At 40.7% G+C, this 24,347-nt stretch overlaps 1 protein-coding gene across 1 annotated transcript in view; it reads right to left on the reverse strand.

The window, feature by feature from the left end:
• PCDH15 (protocadherin related 15) overlaps positions 1-24,347 on the reverse strand; it is a 2,378,624-nt gene that overhangs the window by 663,908 nt on the left and 1,690,369 nt on the right. Inside the window, exons 19-20 of the mRNA XM_085614969.1 lie at positions 21,265-21,570; positions 4,598-4,822 (exon numbers count right to left, since the gene is read on the reverse strand). Of these exons, the coding sequence (XP_085471095.1) occupies positions 4,598-4,822; positions 21,265-21,570 (531 nt within the window). The remainder of the gene's footprint in view (positions 1-4,597; positions 4,823-21,264; positions 21,571-24,347) is intronic.

Genomic DNA, 24,347 nt, shown 5'->3' on the forward strand with positions numbered 1-24,347 from the left:
AGGTAACTATAACTTGCGCGACCGCAATCCACAATGTGTCATTTCAGATGTCATCATTGATGTCATGAGTGATGTCACTGACCATGTCATGAGTGATGTAATATGCGACGTCATCAGCAGTGCATTGTGGGCGCGCAAGTTATAGTTACCTGATCTAACTATAACGTGGAATTTCATTGTTTTTTTACGAGTGAAATGTACAGCTAACTATAACATGTGTGAAACCTATGGTTTTTTAAGTGAAAATATATATATATATATATATATATATTACCTACTGGCGATAGCCAGTAGGTAGTTATAGTTAGGACCACGTTTCCATAGGAAAACCTCAACATTCTATTTTGAATAACTTTGGCGCCGGTCGACGAATCCTCGCAAATTTTTCAAAATAGGTGGGGCGCTACGCTCCGCTCCTACCCTGAAAGTCTCGGGGGGATCCGTCAAGCGGGGGCTGAGATAAAAGGGGGGTCCCAAAACGCGTTTTTCCCATGCATTTTTCCATAGGACCTTTAGAACGAGCTACAGCCCGAACGGCTGAACAGAATTACTCAAAATTTGGCAGAGAGGTAGTCCCTAGGTCAAGGAAGTGCCTTTTGTAGGTTTGGTGTAAATCTGTTCAGTAGATTCTGAGAAAATAGCCTTTAAATCAATATATATATCTGAGCCAGCTTACGGTACGCTTACCGTACGCTTACGGTAAGCGTACGGTGGCGTGCGCGAGCGCGATTCTGATTGGCTCTTAGATCTTAGTAAACATTCGAATCGGCCGAAACCAGGAAGCGGCGGCCGCCATTTTGTCTCTCGCACTGAGAGTGATTTTTAAAATATCAAGCCCAAAAACATGTAAAGGGGCTGTTTTGACAACTCCCTCCCACATAGTCATGTTGAGGGAGTCCCCAAACATCCCCCAAGTGCAAAAACGGTTTTATTTTTTTTTCGGCAATTTCGCGGGGTACGCTTACCGTACGCTTACCGTAAGCGTACGGTAAAAAAATAAAAATAAAAAAAACACTATCCACACTTACCCCACCCCCTGTGCTTTTGGTGGCCGAAGGCCACCAAAAGCACAGGGCTTATGTTAAGGGCAAAAAACACTATCCACACTTACCCCACCCCCTGTGCTTTTGGTGGCCGAAGGCCACCAAATGTACAGGGCTTATTATAAGGGAAAAAAACTTAGCATTTAAAAAACCGTACTAATTCACTGAAAAAACCATAGGTTTCACACACGTTATAGTTAGGAATTAGCATTTAAAAAACCTTGCTAATTCACTGAAAAAACCATAGGTTTCACACATGTTATAGTTAGCGGAAATTTTACTGATAAAAAACCAGTGAAATTCCCCCGTTATAGTTAGCGCAGGCAACTATAACTCACGCGACTGCAATCTTCTGCTGATGACATATGTGTCTTTATGAAAAAAAAATATTTGTAATATATGTATAGCTAAAAATGTATGGAAGAAGACATGGGCAAATAAGTGTCTAAATACAGTATTAGCATCAGCAGAGGATTGCGGTCGCGTGAGTTATAGTTGCCTGCGCTAACTATAACGGGGGAATTTCACTGGTTTTTTATCAGTAAAATTTCCGCTAACTATAACATGTGTGAAACCTATGGTTTTTTCAGTGAATATATATATATATATATATATATATATATATATATATATATATATATATATATAGATGAAGATTAACACCTAGGTGTACACCTACATGTCTCAGATGGGGAAATCTCTCAGAATATATTTTATTAATATAGAGTTGCAACTAGCATCTTTGCAAGCATAGGTGGCGATCTTTGCCACCATGGTGAAAATCTCCCCATTGGAATGTGTAGAGAGAAATATTGAAGTTGAATATTTTTTTAAAACATAATTAAAATTAAAACATCCGCTCATTAAAATTAATGTTTATGAAATTCATTTTTTTAATTCTCACCCTCAAAAAATATGTAGTTTTTAATATTTTTACATTTTGTTAAAAGTTATGTTTAAATAAATAAATTGTTTTTCTTTTTCATTAAAGTCTGATATTTTAATGTATTCTTTTAGTTAAGTTTATTATTAACTTTAAAATGGTAAACTCATTATTTAATAGTCATTACATAATAACGGGTGAGTTTATGCTTTCAATTATTTCATACAATTTTGATGAATGTTTTAATTTTAATAATGTTTTAAAGAACAGTAAACTTTAATATTTTTCACTATTCATTCCTATAGAGAGATCTTCACCACAGTAGCAAAGTTATCCTGCTTGTGCAAAGATACTAGTGTTAACTTTACACTCATAAATTCTGATCGTGGTGATTTCCCCATTGGAGACGTGTAAGTCTTCACCTAGGTATTAATCTACCCTTGGAAATGGAAAATAGCAAAAAATCGCTCTAACTTTCAAAAGAAAAGGCTTGTTTGTTTTGACAACTTGGAGAAGATGCACTATACATTTATAGAACTGGAGTACATCAGTCTATATATTCAATCGAAGAGAGGTATTTGTGGTTTGTATGGTGCGCAGTGCAAAGTCCTTTCATTTTAGGTACTAATGCTAGTGGAAAGGTGACTGCCTATTTTCTTAATTGCCCTTTAAGAAGTCTGATGCAAAGTCGTCCATAATAAGGACATTTTTCTAGTCTCAAATTTCTGCTACAGTTTTTATTTAAACAATTGCAAGCGTAGATGAGGTCTGACTTGCCTGATGTATAATGATTCAAAGTATTTCACATAGTTCTGGGTGCCATAAGTTTCACTACTTTAATGAAAGTCAGGTTTATACAGGCTGAATAGATTAATAATATTAATACAGCAATAATAATATTAACAATAATAATATTAACAATAATAGTAATAACAATAATAATAATAATAATAATAATAGTCCTTATTTTAATATTGTGTGCTTTGTGTAGTGTTTGCGAGGCAGACTGGCAGAGTGTGCAGAGAAGTGTGTTTTGTTCCTTTTAGCCTGTTCTTCAAGAGTTTCACAACCTCAAACTCCAACAAAGGCCCGATTACCAGTCTGGCGCTCCAAGGACTGCCAGACTTGTAGTGGCATGGCAGTGGCGGTCCAGCCCCTGCTGCACAAGCAGTCCGAATGCCCAACGACGAGCTGGGCAGTTGGACCACCCTGGAACCACCAATGCAGTTCTCTGGCGGTGGCATGGCGGTCAGAGGCCGCAATATGCATGGCAGGACCATCTCGGTCCCGCCAAGCATATTATGAGTTTCCTCTCCTCGAGTGTTTACATGGCAGTCCCAGAAACAAAGGTGGCACTACAGGGCCCCTTGTGCCTCCCTACTTTGTGCATGCACACAGGGGGGCGTAATATGTGCCCCCCCGAGTGCTCGCACAAAGGTTTTAGAACGGCATTGACTTTCTGGAAATGGGGAAAAGTATGGGCTACTAGCAAGTTTTGTCTTACTTTCAAATACAAAACTCAGAATGATGCTCTGATTGAGCATGTGGGGCTGTATTACAGAAAGTGCTCCAGGAGCGCAAAGGCAGTGTGTACCCATTTGGTGCACCCCCGAACACTTTGGTATTACAGAAGGGGCTACAGATGCTTATACGGTGCCGCCTGTAATACTGATAGCGCTGGAGCACATGTAGCACCAGTGCTATTGTAAGAGGGCAGTCACTCAATTGCATAAATGCGGAAATCCCTTTGACTCTGTGCTTTCACCGTATTATGGACGTGGGATTAAAGGCAAATAAGCCATCAGGTTGTACACTGATAGTGCGCCAGAAAGTGGGGGGTCACTGTCACTGCACCCCTTGAGGTTAGCCCTCTTGAGGGACAAAAGGGGGTCCCATGGATCCCTAGACAAGCCCTTGCAGGTGAGTGCCCTCGCTCACTGCACCCTCGTGCAAAGGGATCTCCGATTCTTCTTGAAAGTTTGAGCAGGTGCAGCCTGCACTGTGAAATACAGAGAGACTTTGAAGCAGCAGCTACTTATTTCACCAGAATGCGCTGCCCCTAGGGCAGTGTTAGTTGGCGGCTGCTTAGAGGGCAGCGTATTCACTGTAATAGGAATACTTTCCCTGTTTGCACAAGGCACACCTGTATTATTGAGTGCTATGGTGCTTACAGGGAAAGTGCCCCCTTATGGTAATACAGGCACTGGTAAATACTGCAGTCAACCATATTGTTTCGGTGCACAATTACCAGTTGGTATTGCATTGAGCTCAAATTCAACCACAAAGTAAGCAATAACTTCTCATATATGAGATGAAAATCACCCTAGGGCGCTATAGAGAGAAAAAGGGTGGGAAGTGGCGTATGAGGACTAAAAAAAAATAAAAAAAAATAAAAAAAGTCAACCCCAAAGAGGCAAGAGAGATTTGGATTTCAAATGTTGTGGTAATCTGTGAAGTCAGCCTCATGTAGATTTGTTGCCAGAGTTGCATGACTCCTTGACAAGTCCTTCTAAAAGGGTGTCAACACCATGCACTGAAGACCGGTACTCTGAAGGATCTGTAATAACCTGCAAATAGGAAGTACTAGCAATACAGTGTCATGGTGCTTGTCTTACAACCATTTGCTTTTAGTGTCACACAGCAATGTGGGAATGAATGTTTGAGCACTTACCTTCACTCTGACTGTAACTGTAGCGAGGCCGGGAGGCATGCTGCCAGTTATGTCAAAAGCCTCCACTACAAAGGTATATGTTGCATCCTTTCCTGTAAATGATTCATAATCCAGCGGTTTTAGAAGAGACAACTGACCGGTCAAATGGTTCAGAGCAAAAAACTGAGTGGCTTCAAGGGTCCGTATGCGGTAAGTAATGTTTGACGTGAGATCAGCGTCTTTTGCCTGGAAAACGCAAGATTTATAAATATCAATAGAGGTACACAGAGCTACAAAAGATTCATCAACAAAAAACTCAACCATAGTAGCAAAAAAGATGCAGATGGATTCAATGTGCATAACATGAACACAAGTAAAGCAGTTGATTGAGCTTATTATTAGATTCATTCATTGCTGTGCACAAAGCTAGGAAGCAAAACATTTTTGGTACAAAGGATTTGTTTGCCTAAGGCTGGTAGATAATGCTTTTTTCACTGTACTACAAGTAGGCAAGTGGTTCGAGAAAAGTATAGATTCAAGCATGGGCATTCTTATAAACAGAGACAGCCAGCAATGACACATTTTGTTTTTTAAATAAAAGGCTTAATAGAGATTTTGCTCAAGTAAAATAGGTAAACAAGATTTGCATTATACTTTATCTTTAAGCTAAGTAAGTAAATTAGGATGCTGGAACTAAACTAAAATACAGTCAATCAGCTTTGAAAAGCCAACTAATATTAAAAGCATGGATTTACTAATTTAGGCTCATTTCAAGTTGGGTAAAGTTTTACACCCAGCAAAAACTAAGTCCGCGCAGGTATTCCCCATTCCATGGAATTTAACCCATAATTGCACTATATTGATGAGATGTTACTGCACAATAGCGGTAATTCCAGGTGCAGAATTTGCCTTCCTTCAGTATTGTGTATCTTATAATGAGGGCTCAAGACTTCAACATCTAGAGGTAGAACCACTTCATTACACTTAGATTCAATTGGATAGGGTAGTTTAATGAAAAAAAAAGTAATTTTTATGTATGCAAATTTTCAGTAGCTTTCCTTCCTACCATTTATATTTAAATTGCAAACAGATACTAAATAGTGTGAGACATCATAGAGTAAATAAGAAAGAATTCTTCGCAAATTGAAGCAAGAGTAGAATAGACACTTTTTTCTCTCAGTCAAAAAGAGTGAGCGCAAACCAGTCAATGCATAGTCTAAGCACAGATCAGATAGCATATAAAAGCAGTGATGACAAAACATAAAAAAGTCCAGGTGAAGGAGTGCAGTAAGACTTATGCAAAGACACCCAGCATAGTTCAAGTCCAATAATTTGCCCATGAGCCTCCCACCACACTATGGAAATTGGTGCAGGCTGGTGCAGGCATGAAAACATTCTCCTGGAAATTAACTACCACAGACCTATACTATTGGCAATTCAATGTGCAAGCACTTATACTCAAACCATATGACAAAATATTTGCATTTTCTGATTATGTGCCTCCATTGCATTTCATATATTCATTTATTTCTCTTGCACATTTTTCATTTACAAACGTATATTGTTTTCAATGTTGTCTGTACATGTATAACACATATTTGCTTAATTAGAGATTTATAGTGCATTAATTATTCACATTTTAGGGTTTTATAGAATTAAGTGAAGGTGCGAAAAAGAGTAATATGATAATTCTTGCATTTAACATCCTTCCGTGTGAGTCCTTCCCTTTTCAAAAGAATTAGAAAAGTGTATTTATCCTAGTTACAGACAAGCAAAAGGTAGACACTAATCTTTGACTTTCTTGGATATTGTTATAGAGCAAGCAGAAGTTGTAAACCTCCTTCGTGAAGGTCATAGGCAGGTATCTCAGACCCAGCATGGCCTTATAGGGTTGCTGAGACACCAATGCTAGTGAGTGCAGAGATAGAAAAAAAACTTTTTCATAGAGAACAATACTTCTGTTTAAATTATGGGGGGGGTAAAGAGGGTGAGAGGCTACCTTAGGAATTTGTACAGGACCTTTAGGTGCTACAACAGCTTATCTGGAAACAAGAAACGAGACTTTAGAGGACAGGGATGGAATCCATCTTTTCCATTCGGGGAAATTCTGAAATAGCATTACAGTGTTGCAATGCTTGTCAATATGTTGCTTATTATTCGCTTCTATTTCACCTGTTTTGTTCATTTGGTTAGTTACAACTACACACATTTTCTTGTCAAGGATAGGATGCTGATTTTAATAAAAATCATAAAAAATATTCTTATTCTTGAGTGCATCGGTGGAAAGTGGTTCATGTAGCATTGTGTGAGTTAGCAATAATGGAACCCTTTTAGCTCTTGATGGACAATGAATTAAGTTTTAGAGCGTGGTGAAGTGAATGCTGGTATAGAATGTTGAGTTTGCGGTTACACGCAGAAGAATAAAGGCGTGTTATACTAAGTTCTGTGTGCGGTATAGTCATTAGTGGGTACCCAGGCTGGAGATGATGCTATAGTTCAGGCTAGCAACAAATAATCATGTGTGTCACACAGGACTAATTATTACCCAGGATACACCATCCTCATGTAATGCTCAGGTGGTTTGTCACTACCAAAGCATGCAAAACATAAAAGTACATATCCTACCTTTTACTTACATAGCACCCTGCCCTTAGGGCTATGTAGGGCCTACTTTAGGGTGACTTATATGTAATAAAAGGGCTTTGTACTTAGTTTTAAATGCCAAGTCGAAGTGGCAGTAAACTTCACACACAGGCACTGCAGTGGCAGGCATGAGACAGGTTTGAAAAGCTACTTCTGGAGGGTGACACAATCTGTGCTACAGCCCTCTGGTAGCAATTCAGTTACAGGACCTGGCTATGTGGTGTACAACATTACAAGGAACTTACAAGTACATTAAATATGTCAATCAGGTAAACACCAATTACACACATGTTTAGGGAAGAAGCACATGCTCTTTAGCACTGATTAGCAGTGGTAAAGAGCTCAGAGACCTAATGCCAACAAAAAGATTTAGCAAACTGTGGAGGCAAAAATATTGGGGGAAGAGCACCCTAAGGTTGACAGATCAAAAATTAGGTATATATAAATTTGCTCTAGCTCCTTGACAACAGCACAGAGTCTTCCAGAAAGTGAGATGGAAACACCTAATTTGCAGAAACACACACAGTACAGCCGTGAGAAAGCCCCTCAGTCCTTCTTTAAAGTGTTGAAATAGAAACATATTGTGGCTATCGGATTTATGAGAAATCACATTACAGAGATCACAAGGGCAGAAACTGGCCAGAAACATAAGGACAGGAATGGACTACATCAACAGACAGGGAAATGATCAGAGGAGAGCTGGTGTAATAGACAGCGTGAACTGATAGCAAAACAATGATGCCAAGGCTACACACCACAAGGTCCTACAAGGGTTGAGACATTGGTAGCATAAACTAATGAGCTGTGGACCAGGAACTTCTATGCATCTGTAGTGGGTCAATTGTTTTGATACACCCAGCAAGCAAAGATGATAGCAGATTTTAAATACTCAATAACTTGATTCCCCACAGTGGAGCACAGGTTGTAATGATCACCAAAATAATGTTCCTAAAGAGTTAGAGTTGATACCAATTATGTAACCTAACCTCTCTTGGGCCAGATGGGATACAGAAAATATCTGAGGAATAGCCCTCACCCACACATATGGGTGGTATGCGTCATCATTGGGCTAGCTGCTCGGGCCGGTGATGCAATGGACCCATGAAAAGAGGCTCATGCTGGAGATCTTAACTCAGATTTGCTGGGTGGTACTCGGGATCCCTCTGGGCACCCAGTAATGACTCGAAATGTAGATTGGTCAAATCAAACAATATTAAAATTTACTAGGGATACCTTAAAACTACTTTATTCAAAGGATTCCTGTTAAAGGTTAAAAATCAAAGAGATTGAAATATAAAAAGAAAATGTACCCCTGTATTGCCTAAGAGGTCGACATGGTTCTTGCCTTGTGCAAAATATGTGTTTGACCGTATGGTCACAAGTTTGAATCAATGTTTCATCTGCGAACAATATTATTTGCAAACATTTGTGTTATGGAGGGAAATAATTCACCAGTGAACTCTACTCCTGATTGTGGGATTTTTTTGGCTGCAACCAGGCCTGTAATAATTTAAAAACCAAACTATGGGTTTCATTTAGAGATTGGCAGCACATAATTTGGTGGTGCTCTCACCCCTCCAAACTTGCAGGACCCCTGCCCAGTATGGAGGCAGAGGGACAACTGGGTTTCTATTGGTGGAGCCACAGCTGACTCTGCCAGAGGAAATCATTGACTTAGTGACAAGTATACCTCTGGACCACCGGGACATTTTTCAGGCAGGATGATGGCTGTCACTAGATTTACCTGCCCAGGACCACTGTGTGATTTCAGATAATGCCTCCAATACATAGTAAGACATCATCCTGTGCATCATATCTATTTTTTCTGTTGTTTTTCAAAAACAAACCTCTGCACTGGGAGTCTTTTTTTTTCTTCTAAACATCTTTGTAGAGTAGGCAAAATAATCATGAAACCCTGAGAGTGTTCTGCCTTCAGAGTAACCACTGCACTGACAGTTGCTCTGAAGGCTGTGACATCCCTCCGTAGAAGGTGGGGTCTCTTAATATAGTGCATAAGGCTCTCTGTCAAGAGACAGGAGTCCAGAGCCTCCATTGATCTGATGGGCTGGCAAGCTACCCATAAGTGTCTAAATTACCCCCTATGTGTTCAGTGCAATAACTGAACTAACAATAAAGTATCATGGAAAAGGTGTAAAAATATGAAGAACAGGGATGAGGTGAAATATGAATATTTCTCTATGATATGTGTTAGGGATTGGCTCACCCAAACAAGTGGTGTGTATATCTATAAAAAACAGTCAAACTCATTCAAATTTGCATTTTTAAATGTTGCTTTCCCTGTCTTAAATCTGCAATCTCTTGTTCTAGACATCTATTTACAGTACTATCTCTAAATCATAGGTTGGAATCCCACACATTTATGTAGGTAGTTTACATTTACAGGCAGTGTTTCATTTCATTGTACTGTTAGTAGGATAGTTTGGTACATGTATTTCTTATGTCTACTATCCTCCTTAAATTGTCGATAGAATGTGTGTGATCTATGCTGTTTTGCTATTCATGCACATTTCTTTCTTTATTTGGGGTATTGCTGAATATCACAAACCACTCTGTGGCGGTCTCAATGCATATTTGATTGTATGTACATGTAAGAGGAAGGAGGCAATTGCAATGTATTACATTTGATCAACAGAAGGGATGGCCAGGTTCTAGAGCTATCTGCTGTTAGAATTGACAGCCTTAGGGTGGTCTTCCCCAAACTTTTTGCCTGCTTACCTCCACTTTTCACTGTATCGTTTTTGTTGACCTTAGGACTCTGAGCGCTTTACCACTGCTAACCAATGCTAAAGGGCATGTGCTTCTTCCCTCAAACATGGTTTGATTGATCTATCCACAACTGGTATATTTAATTTACCTATAAGTCCTCAGTAGAGTGCCCTATTTGTGCCTACCCCTCGCAAAGGTTAACATTGGGAATTTCTTATTATACTTATAAGCTGTAATTCCTGATTGAGAAGGAGCCCTGTCATGTTTAATATCATTGGAATGGTAATGATAAATCCGCTTTGCTGGCAAATTTGGATTTAACATTGCGATTTCAGTAATGCCACTTTTGGAAAGCCTGTCTCCATTGTATGTCTGAGGTTAGGGACAGCTGGTCTTTGGTCATTCCCTCTAGACAGTCACACTCAAAGGAAGGTTATATGTAACTGAGAGGCCATCTCCATCCTGATGGGTAATCCTGGGCAAGGTGGGAGGGTAAAGCTGACACTTACACCTGAATGGGCAGTATCTTGTCCCTGCACAAAGGGTTGCATACCTCCCCATGTAGAGAGTATGGAGTGAGGGCTGTGAAGGGAGGGCTTCTGTGCCCTTAAAAGCCCCTCTTTAAAGTCACCTCCACTTCAAAAGTACAATTGGGTATAAGTACTGGGTCTCTGACCCCACAAAATCAGACACTGCTAGGCCTGAAAAGAATCCTGCCAGGAAAAAGAACTGTTGTGGTGATACAAGGACTGCTAATCTGCTGGGCTGCTGCTCTGGAAGAACTGCTTTTCTGCTGTGCTTCCCTGCTACCCTTTGGCCCCTCTGAGGAAGAACTGGACTCATGCTTGAAACAAGAGTAAACTTCAAGGGCATGCTGGCTTGCCTCCTGTTTTGAGACTCAGGGCTATCAAAGTCTCACCTCAAGCTATTGTGCCTGGTGCATTGGAAGTGGATCCAGGTGCTTGCTCCAGTGGAACTAACACATCCTCTGCTGTGTGAAGCAGAATCAATGCATTGTCACTGTTGCGGGAACAGAACCGGTGCATTGCACTTGAAACTAGTGCATCGCCTCCAGAGCTGGCGCATCAAAACCGCCACATCGCTTCCGCTGCAGTGAAAGACAATCGATGCATCACCTCGACTGCGTGGAGAAAATCGGCACTTAGGCTTTGGAAACAATGCCTCTAGGCTACTGTGCTTCATCTGCGCAACCAGCGCACCACCATTGTTGCATGGAGAAAATTGACGCATCTCCTAGACTGTGGGATCGACACCAATGCATCACTTGGCTCAACCAGGCTCAGGGTACTATGTTCAGCGGGCCTTGCGTGGCTCCTGTAACCGGCCCGCGCTCAATCAATTGACTTTACCCCAGTCCAGAGTGACCATATACCCCTCTGTAGGCGCTTATAGCTTCAAAGCGCTATTGACACATATATTCTTTAAAAATTCATATCTCAACTTCTACTCATTAGATGTTTATCCTTTTGGTCTTGTTTTATTTATAAAATCATAATCTATTGTTCTAAACTGGTGAGGAGTATTTTTGTAGTGTTCTCACTATGTAACTGTTTAAAGTGTTGCACAACTACTTTACACATTGACTCTTAAGCTCAGCCTGGCTGCTCTTTGTCAAGCTATCAGAGGGGGAGCTCAGGGTAATTTAAAGTGTGTTTATGACTTGCTCTGACTAGGACTGTGGTTCCTGCTGAGAAAGGGTGCATACCTCTGCCAACCAGACGCCCAATTGCTAACATCTGCCAAACAAAATCCCCAACATGATGACAAGGCTTTGAATAAGAGCATGAGTTATCCTAGAAGAAGAAGGTGTGGCATTATTGGGCATCTGACTGAGCAGGCCTTAGGGATCCAGCAGGAGACAGCACTCTTGAAGGACTTATAAATAAACAAAAGTCAGAGTGAAGAAGTAGCTCCTTAAGAATTTTTTGATTTTGAGGAAGTTATTTTCCGGGCTCAGATTAAAAGGATATAAGTTCCTTTGGAGAATGCCTTGGGCATGGAGTGGATTTTTCGTCAGAATATTATGAACTTAAATATTGTGCTACAAGAATAGTCTCACAAAAATATTGACTAAGATATTGACAAGGAAATGTACACAGGCAAGTATAATTTCACTAATTTCAACTTGACATCTATATTTATCATCTTTGTGCATACATGTGAAGGTAGGTCAAGTAAATTTATATATACCTATGCACCCTTAAATTGATGAGAGTTTGAGAGGTAACACCTCAGTACATCCGCATGACACCAGACATGCAGAGCAGCAAGGTGCAATCTTTAATAGGCTGGTAAGACTTTGTCGTGTTGATGTCCATACAAAGCCTTTCTCCCCACATATAGGCATCCTAATTTTAGATAGCACAGATTTGCTGCCACCCCAAGCCCCCTCTGTTCCACATGTGACATTCTATACATTGACATATCAGGAGATCATGATTATTATCTGAAGACATTTTCTCCAGTATTTACAAAATGTCCTTTTCAATGTTTGCATTATTTGCCCAACTATTTTCTCATACTCATATGATCTTGAGGTTACTGCTTCCTTTGAGTGCAGACTAAAGCTCTCAATATTTCAATATATATGTGCCATTACGTTTAATTTCCAATCACTGAGTTGATCAACTGATCTGGTGGGCGAGGTAGTCTAACAGTAGCCTAGCACTGGGCAGACTGCCTGATTCTAGTGCCTATCAACAATACCTAGTATAACACTATATGTGCACGTAAATATTGTACCTTTTTACAGTCTTTCAATCTCAAATTGCATACTGTCTCCAAAAACATCCTCTGCATCACTAAAGCCTGACCTGAAAACTGCCCGTTACTTGAAACTTCTGACTGTCGTTGCTTTTTTTCTCTTTTTTTCTCCTTCTGCTTCACTTCCATCCATTGCATAACTTCTCTTGTTGAGCACAAACTACTCTTTTGCGTACATGTTTGCCTTATTCTCTATTTTTGTGTTTCTGCAAATGCCCACAACTCATTTACAAGATCACAACCTCTCCTCCTTTCAGTCATACCCCTGCATCCTAACAATACCTGATCTGCTGCAGCTCATCTTTGAGCCACACCAACCTCCTGCATGAGTTCACATACTTCCCCCACTAATGATCACTCCTAAATCCTATTGATTTAATCTACCACAAAGCAACTAGAGTGAATGCATGGAATGGTTTCCTTGAGCACACAAGACTCATCCCCATATACAACAATCGCTAATAACACTGGACTGACCTCTAACCTTGGGGTTGCAGAGCAGTGTTCTCTCTGGCATAAAGTGCTTTACTGCCTCTTCAGTAATCACCTTATAAATTCAATTATAATGCATCAAAGTTTTTTTTTCCATGGTGTTCTGGTGCTTCTCCTCTGGAGTGTTTTTACACTGCATCTTTTGTATTTGAATAGACCAATAAATATAATTAAGGATTTTAAGGGCATGGGGCTCCCGGGCAACTGCTTTGAAAGGTCCTTTGGTGAGCATCAACGAACGCCTTCTGTACGAGGCAAAGTGATTTACAGGTCACTCTTTCTTTTTCTAGGATGAAAATGCAGGGATTTAGGAGTCAGTGTGATGTGATTCTGATGCAGCTATCAGCACCTGTACTGCATGGTTTCGAACTCCCTGCAGTTTGTAGAGAGCCATGCTTCACAGAACAGTGTATAAGCTATTGGAATATTCCATATGTTGCTCCCTTATACATTTGAACCCTCAGATTGTCCTTTATCTACGAGCCACATACCAGGTCTTAAATGGTTTACAATTTCCTGTTTTCTTTTAAAGTTAGTAGTGCTCGGGAATTTTTGCCTATGATCACATTTGCACTCTTTGATTACACGTCTATTTCCTAGTGTAAGTATTTGGAATCAGATTTATATAAGACTGTTCCGGTACCTTGTCTTGTTATTTGCAAAATCGCGTGCATTTCTTGACAATCGACCAGATGGAATTGGCTTATTTCACTTTATCATGCACAATAGAATCTGTGCCTATATATTGGGTTATTTGTTTTCTTAGCATTACGGGAATTGAGTCATTCTATCCCGTGCAAATATAGTAATAAATACATAGGTGCAATGTCCACGAACCCTCGTTTATTATTTTATTCTCCAATATCAACTTTGAGGGTTCGCTCGCACAAATAAGAAAAAGAGCCAAAACAGTCATTGATATTGATGTAGGGTTCCCATTGTCTCCAAACTCTACTTGCATCATTTTTCAATCAAGGTTTTGAATTTGTGAGGCTTCTAAAACCATATTTAATAAGAAAAACCCTTTGGGGTACATGTCTAGAATAGCTTTGTTTCTGCCCGATTCTATACTTTTGTAAAGTACTAACCAATGACAGAGCGTATACATTTTCAGTGTGTGCTAATCATATGGCGACTCAAAAGAAGGTTCCATAGTTGAAACAGGGCATTGAGCATTGGGTTTTCGGGATCAATGAGTATTCTCTCTTGGTCCTTCTCAATTTCTGACCTCCCCTGCTCTATAGATGATAGGCACAGCTCTATGGCGTATACGCAATTGGAGACTCAATTAGTGAATGCCAAATGCCAACAGCAGATAATGACCCCCACTGTGTCTTGAGTGAATCCGGAATCTGGCTCTCCCACATCTTGCTGAAATCATTAGTTAGTGACATGCCACTGGCCAAGCAAAAATAGCTTTCTGCATCTTGTCTGGCACGTGAGACTTTCTTGTTATGCAAAAATGGGCACAATGCATGTTGACGGAGTGCAACATTTTTCAAGGAGAAATTCCTCAGGTGTTTGGTGCCACACTTCTGCCGTCTAGCAGCCATTCCTACACAGCCGAAAAGCTCTTTTATCCTTTCTTCGTCAGTAGTTTGACCTACCACTACTTCTACTTTAGTGAGCTCCAATTGACAGACTGCCTGTACTTTTTCCAGTGTCAACTGGAAGGCAGTTGCTCAGTAGTGCTCTGGCTCAATTATTGATCAATTGCTTGGTGGACTGTCCTGGTGATACTTCCTGCTGTCCTCCACTCATGCAATTAATAATCCAGCTCCAACCACACCATCTTCTGGTCGAGATGGAGACCTCTGCAATTTCCCTTAACTCTTGTCAAGAATTAAATATTTTTTTCCATCAGACATACCCCTTCTTTTCCCTCACTAAGCCTTGCCTACTGACAGGCGGTCCTTATGCTAAGGACAGACTCACTCATTTAGTTCAATCCTACCCCAAAATTAATATTGTCCTCATAATCTGAAAATACATGGATAAAGGCATGAGGTATGACAGACAGGCAGAGGCAAATCTTGAAAGATAGAATGGATGCTCAAATTGGTCCTTTAGATTACTACCTATTTATTTATGTTGGTATGTATTTATCTATTTATTTAATAATTTTGCAGTGTTATCAAGAACATACTAGTTCCGAAAGTGCCAGAGCTCTTTACAATGTAATAGGAAAGATGCACTAATAATATAGAAAACATAGGCATTATAGAAGGAAGAAAGCAGAATTCAATCACTAACTAGAGGGGGAACAAAGTGGACTCTCTTACGGAGGGTTTGAGGGTGGTGGGGAATCTACAACATAAAAAGTGAATGAACAGCAGTGTCTGGACCTTCTTAGAAGCTCAAGTGTACATCCCTCAAGGATGCACAATCCGTAGGACAAGTTTGTTAGTTATGTAAGAAGTTCTGAATTAATGGCTCTTTTAGGCTGGGCAGAGCTTGGTTCCTCACAGTGTGCAACTGGTTTTGTGTTGGCTATGGTCTTGATAATTAAAATTTCATCGATTTCTCTGAATTTACTCCAGGAAACATTGGTCAATGGTGTGTTAGGGAAGGTTAGGAGGTAGACTGAGCTAAGAAGCAGCGATTGTTTAATACTTTTAATCTTATCTGCAAATAAATCAGTTAGCTCATCACATTTATGTTGTCCGGTATTGATGTCATCTTTGGTAGTGAGGTTGTTTTACTGCTTTATGATTATAAATAGTTTTTTGATGCGAGTTCCTGCTTGGTCTAGTTGTGTCAAGAATGTCCCTATTCCCAGGAGCAAGAGCCAGGCTCTAGACATGAGTGATAATCCATCCATCTCACCATTAGGACTTCCTGAGAGGCGGAAAGATAACATAACCTGCTGGATCAGTTCCAGCAAAGCAGGCAGTACAGATGGGATGCTTAGCAGCCAAGGGTCATGGGACATAGGAATCTAGCAAGAGAAAAGGTAAGACAACCAGGGGAAGGGAAACACAAATCGGGGATGGGTATAACACAAAAACAGTGAAAGAAAAGCAATTCAGTGACAAGGTAAGTGAGAATAGCCATACAACAAGCGGAAAGTTGGCAGGTGTCATTGTGCTAGTTTGAGGCCCTTTATAGTGACTAGGTAGTGCTGTGCTCCCTCTACTGGACCTGACCTGGAAATGGTTGTTCTTAACCCTCGGCATGTGAACCAGCCAACAAGAGCTGGTAGTTCACAGTCTCCAGTCCCTCCTGGACTTTCACGAGTTTACAGCCTCAATCCAAACAGACTTGTACTTGTGTCTCCTTTACAGAGTATTCCTCGATGAAATCCTGTCAAGTTAGGGTAACAAGAAGGAGACCTTTGTTTCAAAGCAATTGCTGTTATACCTTCTTCTTTTATCTTGGAGTATAGTCACATTTAAGGCCGATGGGATCTGTCTCTACATTCTTTCAATTAACCTAATCTGTCTCTCCCGTCATTTAGCTCCTTTGGAAACACTGAGTAGAGGTTTTTAGTTGTTACCTCGAGTTTCATAGGTGTTGCCCATAGTTTAATTGTACTGATTATTCAGGAAGGCTGTTTATCACTCTTCAGTCAGGGGATTAAGTTGAAATCTGATTTGTCAGACCATCACATTGGTGTTAATATGTTTAGTGTTGGTGATCCTTTTTTTGGCTGACAGACATGATCTTTGGTTAGGGATTGTTCTGATGTGCGGTGGAAAATGATAAGGAAATGATCAGATGAGTAGCATTGGTAAATCTGCAAAACATCTTTGACAAATTAAAATTATAAGGGTGATCATTTGAGTGAGTCAGACTCATGCACAGTTGGGTTAAGTCACTTGATACTTAAAAAGATGTTCGGATGAGCTTCTTAAGAGTCCTTATGGTTATTCTAGAGGACCTTGATGTCCGCTACAAAGATGTTGGTTGTGAAAGGGAGAGAGTGATCAGTAATGAGCTCCATTAGTTGTTCAATGAAGGTTTGGCTGTCTTCTTGAGGGTGGGATGCATTGTGAATCTTGATGGAATTTAATTCACCAATGCTGCGATCCTCACACAAGCATAACACAATAGGGACCAGATGTAGGACCCCAGTAGGCCACCATCCCTGTGAGGGCCGGCCATTCCCAATGTGTCACAAAGTGCGACCTGCTTCATGAATATTAACGAGGCAAGTCCTTTGCGACCCATTTGGGAATCGCACACAGTTTCTCGGACTTAGCTGTACATCAGTGTTTGCGACTTTCAATTAGCGCTTAGCAAACAAATGAAAATTGCGAGCCTCAAACACTGAAAGTCATACATTTGCCCCCAAGTAGTACACAACTCTAAACACTTGAGCTGGATTGTATGTCAGTGTTTGATAGTGATAACTTCTCTGGTACAACCCTCTCTGTCAAGGCGTTTACTGATAAAATTGTAAATGACCAGTAAATCAATCAGAAAAGTGGTGGAGTTGTATCTTAGATCTGTTTAGCAGCTGAATTCTATCAATTGGTAGTGGGGGAAAAATCTGCTCTTCCTTTAGGCACCGCACTCTAGTGCAAAAATAATGATCTGCGATAAGTATCTCTGGGTTTTCCTTGAGCATTCTATGTAAGTCTACATCTAAAGTTCCTAGAGGAATTTTCTAGGAGATAGATACTTTTGAAGCAGTTAAGCCTGGCTATCACTGATGTGCCTGACTTCATTGAATTTGTCTGCATCTGCAGATGGGATAAAAGGGGTATTAGTCAGTGGGACAGGCCGTGGTGAAATTAATTTGGGTCCAATAATGGGAGCAGGATAAGTATGCCATGGTCAATATATACATTGGTGTGTTTGGGATGATCCTCATCAACGCATATACAGAGAAGAAGATCAGTCATGCAGAGTTTGATAGAAACTCTATTGGGGTTTACTGTTCATGCTGGTGGTAGTGAATGGCAGCCTCTGAGCTATACAAGCTTCAGTGGTGGGTCACATGTGTTCATCGGTGGTAGCCTTCAAGCTGTACAGTCTTAATGAGGCCATAGAGGAGTGGATCCTGCTTTCGTTTTTGCTGTTCATTGTGAGACCACCACTTAACTGTTACTAATGTCCAAGCAGTATCATTTTCAGTGGAAAGGCAGATGGGAACAGAGGAGGGGCTGCGTCTTCAGATCGGAAAACTTAGTGTGGATCTCTTATTCCTTTATTGACATTATTCCCATTAATTGCAATGGAGGTTGGGGACCCCAAGCATATCCAATTTAACAATTTGAGGATACCAGTAACACAGTCCCTCTCTTTTTTTATATGATTTGTCAATGGGAGCAGTGGAGAGACTGTGCTCCTCGGATTCAATTCTTCAATGAGAACACCAAAGTCCTTATTTTTGTTTACATTAAATGTGAAAGGGAACCCTTTGTAGAATGACATTTGAAGAGAAGACCATGGTTGATATTGTTTATGGGAATATTTGTCTAAAAAGGGGTGTATTTCTTCTGTTTCCAGTAGAAATAAGGAAATCCCATTTTCAGTTACCATCTGACAAGAAGACCATCTCTGTAACTCTTTGAAAAGATGGCTCCCAAAGTAAGGCCTTGCAGCATCACTTCTTCTGTTTCCAGTAAAGGTAAGGGAAGTCAATCTTCCGTTTCTATACACGGGGAAGATCATCTCTTTGAATTCTTGAAAAGATGACTTCCAAACTAGGGCCTTGCAGGAGTGCGAAGCACAGTTCAATGCTCCCTAAGCACAGGTCACAACTGTTCTCCCTTCAAGGTCTGGCAGGAACCTCCCTGGCCTCCATTGAGAATAGCCCAGGAGGTTTATGGCCTGGGATACTTAATAAGTGAGTAGGGTCCAACTGTCTTCGTTGTCTCAGATTGAGATCATCAAAAAGCGCCTACCCGACAAGAGGCACCTGGGCTTGCAGATGAGTGCTCAGATATGGTAGACTGGACCTGGCTCACATCCTTAAAAACCTAGGCATGTCCTCAGCTCTGCAACGATTACTGAGTATTTGTGGGGATGCGGGCCACAGCTGAGTTTCAGTACCAGCAGGAACATTAAATGCTCACTGGTGTATTAAAGGAGGTGGAGATCCACGGATTGTGATGCCATGCCAGAGGGTAGCAGCCCTATCTGTGGCCATCTTGAGATATCGATCATGATCAGCGCATTCAAATACATATAAGCAGTTTGTATTGGAGGCAGAGGCAATGAACTAAATGTAACTGGCATCAGCTTTAGAAATTCAGAACAAACTATTACAAATAAAAGGTCCTAAATACTGGTAGCAGAATATTGTCCACTAATAAAAGGTAATTACATGGGTGAGCAGGAGCCATTACTCATAAAAGTACAAATGCAGTTACCCATTAGGACCAATCTCCTTGCAAAGAAGGATTGTTTTCTCTTTTAAACTATGGGGCTTATTTATGAGCCCCTTGCAACACTTTTGCACCACCATTGCGTCACTTTTCGTGACACAGCGGCTGCGTAAAAAAAGGCACCACGTTGCGCCATGTTTACAAAGTGATGCTTGTAGGCAGATGCATCACTTTGCGAACCCCTGTGCCACATTACAACTGCATCACATCTGTCAATCCTTGCGACATGGAGCACTGTACAGTAAAAATGGCGCATCTATGGTGTCGCAAGGAGGGCGCAGTGAAAATTGATGCATCGCTCTTTTACTGCAGTGATGCAACACTTTTCATAAATGTGGCCCTTAATACTTTTAAATACCTGAGCCTGTAATGAGAGCTGCCACTAAGGTTCCTCCAAGGCAGACCTTGTTATTAGATAAAGAGTTAATTGTAGATTCTTCGTAATCACTCCTGTCCCTCATTACCCTCTCCCTTCCTGACAGTGCATGGTCTCCTGAGCAATCGTATACAACATAGGCCAGTCCTGACCTTTCATCAGCCACGGCCGGTATAGGGCGTGCTACAGGGGCAGTGACGTGGGGCGGGGGAGGGGCAGGGTGGGGGGTTGTAAAATGCGGCATATGGCCGATTTCAGGTAAGTTTTTTTTTCTTTTTCGTAACTTACCTGAAATCGGCCGTATGCTGCATTTTGCAACCCCCCACCCTGTCCCTCCCCCGCCCCACATCACCGTCCCGGTGGCACGCCCTATACGGGCCGTGGCTGCCTTTCGTCTTTCAGTGTGCCAACTCTTAACTAGCCTGCTGTCAGTACACTAGTCCTTTAGACAAGGACCTCAGTCCTAAAGTCTCTTAAACTATTTGCTGGCCTACTGGTTTATGCTGGATATGACTTATTTTGCTTGAATATTTCCTGAAGGGTATTTTCGGTATGATGCTTATATAAAACATTAACTGCTGTAAAAATGCAATCATGATATCCTTTTTGTAAATGCTTTTGATAGAGAAAACAACATTAATAATATAGAAAAGGTAACATATATCCAGTGCTTGAAATGGGAAAATAGAAGTGCAGGTACTCTGTAACAGAGTACCTGCTTGTTTCTCAGAAGTGCCGGTACTCTCCAATTAAAAGTATAGCATTTCTTTACAGTACCGGCCCATTTAAAGCATTGCATACATCTCTTTTGGTGAAATAGAACTTTTATAACATGCCATGGGATCGTATTTAGGAATCTATTCTACATTTCATATTTTCTGCGTGTAGAGGTCAGATTTTAAGTTTACCTTGACAATGCCATATCATTTTTGAAACTCCTGTATAATTCTCATACAAAGAGTAGCAGAACATTGATTTAGTGTTACGCGTGAATCTCTGTAATATGCACCATATAAACCAAATGAATGCCACCAGGCGCAGCATTGATCTGTAAATCCGTCAACTACTGGGTGAATTTAATCTTATGTCAGATAGGTTGACAGATTTTGAGATAGTCAAATATCCTTCGTTAAAGTAGAATCAGGAATAGGAGATGTTTACACAATTCTCTCTAACTGTAATAATTCTAGGTGACACAAAAATTAAGATTCATTTTTTGGAGAATAAGACACGAAAACGGTTTCCTTCCCTCCTGCCACATTTCTAACCACGAATTACTGCCAATAGAACAAACCATGGATCAGTGCAACACAGTTCAAATTATACCTCACCTCAACTTGTAAGAAGATTGCCCCAGGTGCTAAATTTTCTGGGACCGTCACTGCATATGAAGCATTGGTGAAAACTGGACTGTTGTCATCGATGTCCAGGACGTTGATGGACAGGGTTATTGACGAACTTCGGGGGTCAACGCCTCCATCCGTTGCATCCACAATAAGTTCATACACATCCCTTGTTTCCCGGTCCAGCTTGACTGATGTATAAATACTTCCATTGGAAGTGATACGAAAAATATTGTTCAGATTTCTGAGGCTGTACCGAACCTGCCCATTGACTCCTGCATCAACATCTGTAGCCTTAAAGAAAACACAAACCCAAAACAGAATGTCAATATCAGAAAATAGTACTGGGTTGCATTACTGTATGGTCAAGAAGCAAATAATTGGCTCTTTCACCACTTGAATCAAATGAAGAAAAAAACAACAAAGAACATTAAACATTCTTATTTTAATCCGGTATGTTGGAAAGTGGGTGATTCATTTGGTAAGGGGATACTCTTAGTAAATTAATCAACACTGTGTTTAAAAATCAACACACGTCTCAGTGAAACTCTGCACAGTCCATGTTAGATATTGTATACAGTGGGCTCTTCTCGGAGAAACGTATGGTAAGTTGAAACAGTAATAATAATTATAAAGTTAAAAAAAAACATAATATTACTCCCAAACCATTTTGGTAAAGTGGAGAATAACATATTAAGCAAAAATACAACAACCTGATTAAAATCAGATAAGGGGCACAAAAGTATATATTTTTTTTAACTTTTTTAAGACAAAAAGGTGCTTATAAAAATAACTCTCCATTGCAAAATAACACGTTGTTATTAACTGAAACCTAGACGTTATTTCAGGCTGCCTGCAATGGAGCAGAGGTCGGATATACAAAGTTGGTTCTCCATGTCAAAGTTTTGCTTTTTGACTTTGTCTACGTTTTTCAAGTCAAAATCCTACAACAGGAAAAGTTCAATACATCATTGTCAAGCTCCTGCTGAAGTTGTTGGTTTCAGAGCTGAAAGTTTAGAGCTGGAATTTATAGCAGCCTAGGTTGTTTCAGTGCTGGAATAGATTTGCCACAATGTCTTCGGGACTTGATAACATATTTGGTTCTCACAATCCTTCAGCAGAGCAAAGCTGGAGGGTGCGGCCTTGTAGGGCTCTCTGTGATGGGATGTCAATATTGCTAGATCATGCTGAACCAGCTGTCAGTGCAGCAAAAACCTCTGAGTGGCTCAACATTGTTTTTTTGCTCAAACCTCTGAGTGGGTCAAGATTGTTTTTCTTGCTCACCAGAGTGAGCCTCCCCTGACAAAGCCTTAGAGCCTTGTCTTAGTCTGCAGTAACTTTTCTCTAACTGCGGGAAAGGTTTACTATGGTCATGCTTGCAGACCCCAGATCCTCAATGCTGAGTTTTACGCATGGACGACCGTATTTATGAAAAAGTGGTGCAGCGCAGCAAGTCACCTTGCTGCGCTGCATCACTGAGAAACGTCATGAATGCATTGTATTTCAGGCATTCCTGTCCTTTCCCCTACTCGGGCAAACAATGGGCTGTCTACCGCCAATGCAGTCACCCCTGCACCATGATGCAAACATGACAGCCGCGGCCCGTGGAGGGAGTTCCGTGGGGCAGAGAGGCAGAGCGGGGGAGGGGCAGGGTGGGGGTTACTAAAAACTGGAATATGGATAATTGGAGGTAAGTAAACAATTAAATAAATTCAACGAATTTCGTAGCGCGCGCTGCATTGCATTTTGCGATGCAGCGCGCGCTCCGAAATTCGTTTTATTTATTTAATTGTTTACTTACCTCCAAATATCCATATTCCGGTTTTTAGTACCCCCCACCCTGCCCCTCCCCCACCCCGCCTTTCTGCCCCACGGAACTCCCTCCACGGGCCGCGGCTGAAACATGACTACGTTGCATGCAAGATTGTTTTTACAGAGGAAGTGACACAATCCTACCAAATGCAGGACACATAGAAAGAAGAAGAAAAAAGGAGAAATAAAGATCTTGGAGACAGCCTACTGCAGCTACCAAATGACAGAGTATAAATAGGCCAAGCTGTCGACCAATGAGGCTACTCAAGACCTGGCTGTTCGATCAGTAGCGCCCCCCCTCCCAGCGCCTTGAGACCCTCATGGGTATGTAGTGCGCTCTACAAATGTTTGATTGATTGATTGATTGATTGATTGATTGAATGAGCTGACATGAGTGTGATGTGAACAAATGCAAACAAGCAGTCAGTATACAGTGAAGCCAGGTAACTCTGGGAGTTAGACCTAAGGAAAAATACACACACCACCTGCTCAAATTCATGAAGCGACCAACCTCTCTTTGCTACAGGTTGGGTAACTGTCTTTTGTTCAAGTCAGACTTAAAGAAGTCAATAATGAACTTTCTCCATTCCAGGATACTGTAAGCCTTTTCAGGGCAAGTAAGCTCTCGTACTTCAACAAAGACTTGCGCAGATATGAAAAATACTTTTGTATGTAGGTCACTGAATAAATAAGTACATTTATAACATATCTATTTATCTAAATTCGCTTCACTATTGAATTATTTTAAAAAAATATACAAGACCAAATAAAATTAGATTAAAGTACAGCAAAACTTGAAAATCTGCTTTTATTAAATTCAACTTAAATCTATTTATATTGCTTTTATTATACATATGTGCCTTTAATGTACTTATGCATCTTTATATTTATTACTCTACTCCTAATTCATCACATCCAATACACTACCCTATTTATCACCCTAGACCCCTCTCAATATATCCTCTACCTCCACTCCCTGACCAATCACAAACCCATTCTACTACTATGATCCCAAAATAACCCTTTCTAAGTTCGTCCTTCCTCTACTGCTCCTTGCATCAACTCAAACCTCTTTTACTATTCATATCTCCTAAATAATTCTTTCTAAACCCTTCCCTTATGTCCCTGCTAGACTGATCCAATATCTCTTTTCCCTCCCCAACCCACTTCTAAAGACTCTTCCCCCCTCCATCTCTCCTTTACTCATCTCAAACCTCCTCCACTGTCATGATCTCCAAATAAACACTTTCTAGACCTTC

This window comes from Triturus cristatus, chromosome 1_2, assembly GCF_964204655.1.
Source record: "Triturus cristatus chromosome 1_2, aTriCri1.1, whole genome shotgun sequence".
In the NCBI taxonomy this organism is placed as follows: domain Eukaryota; kingdom Metazoa; phylum Chordata; class Amphibia; order Caudata; family Salamandridae; genus Triturus; species Triturus cristatus.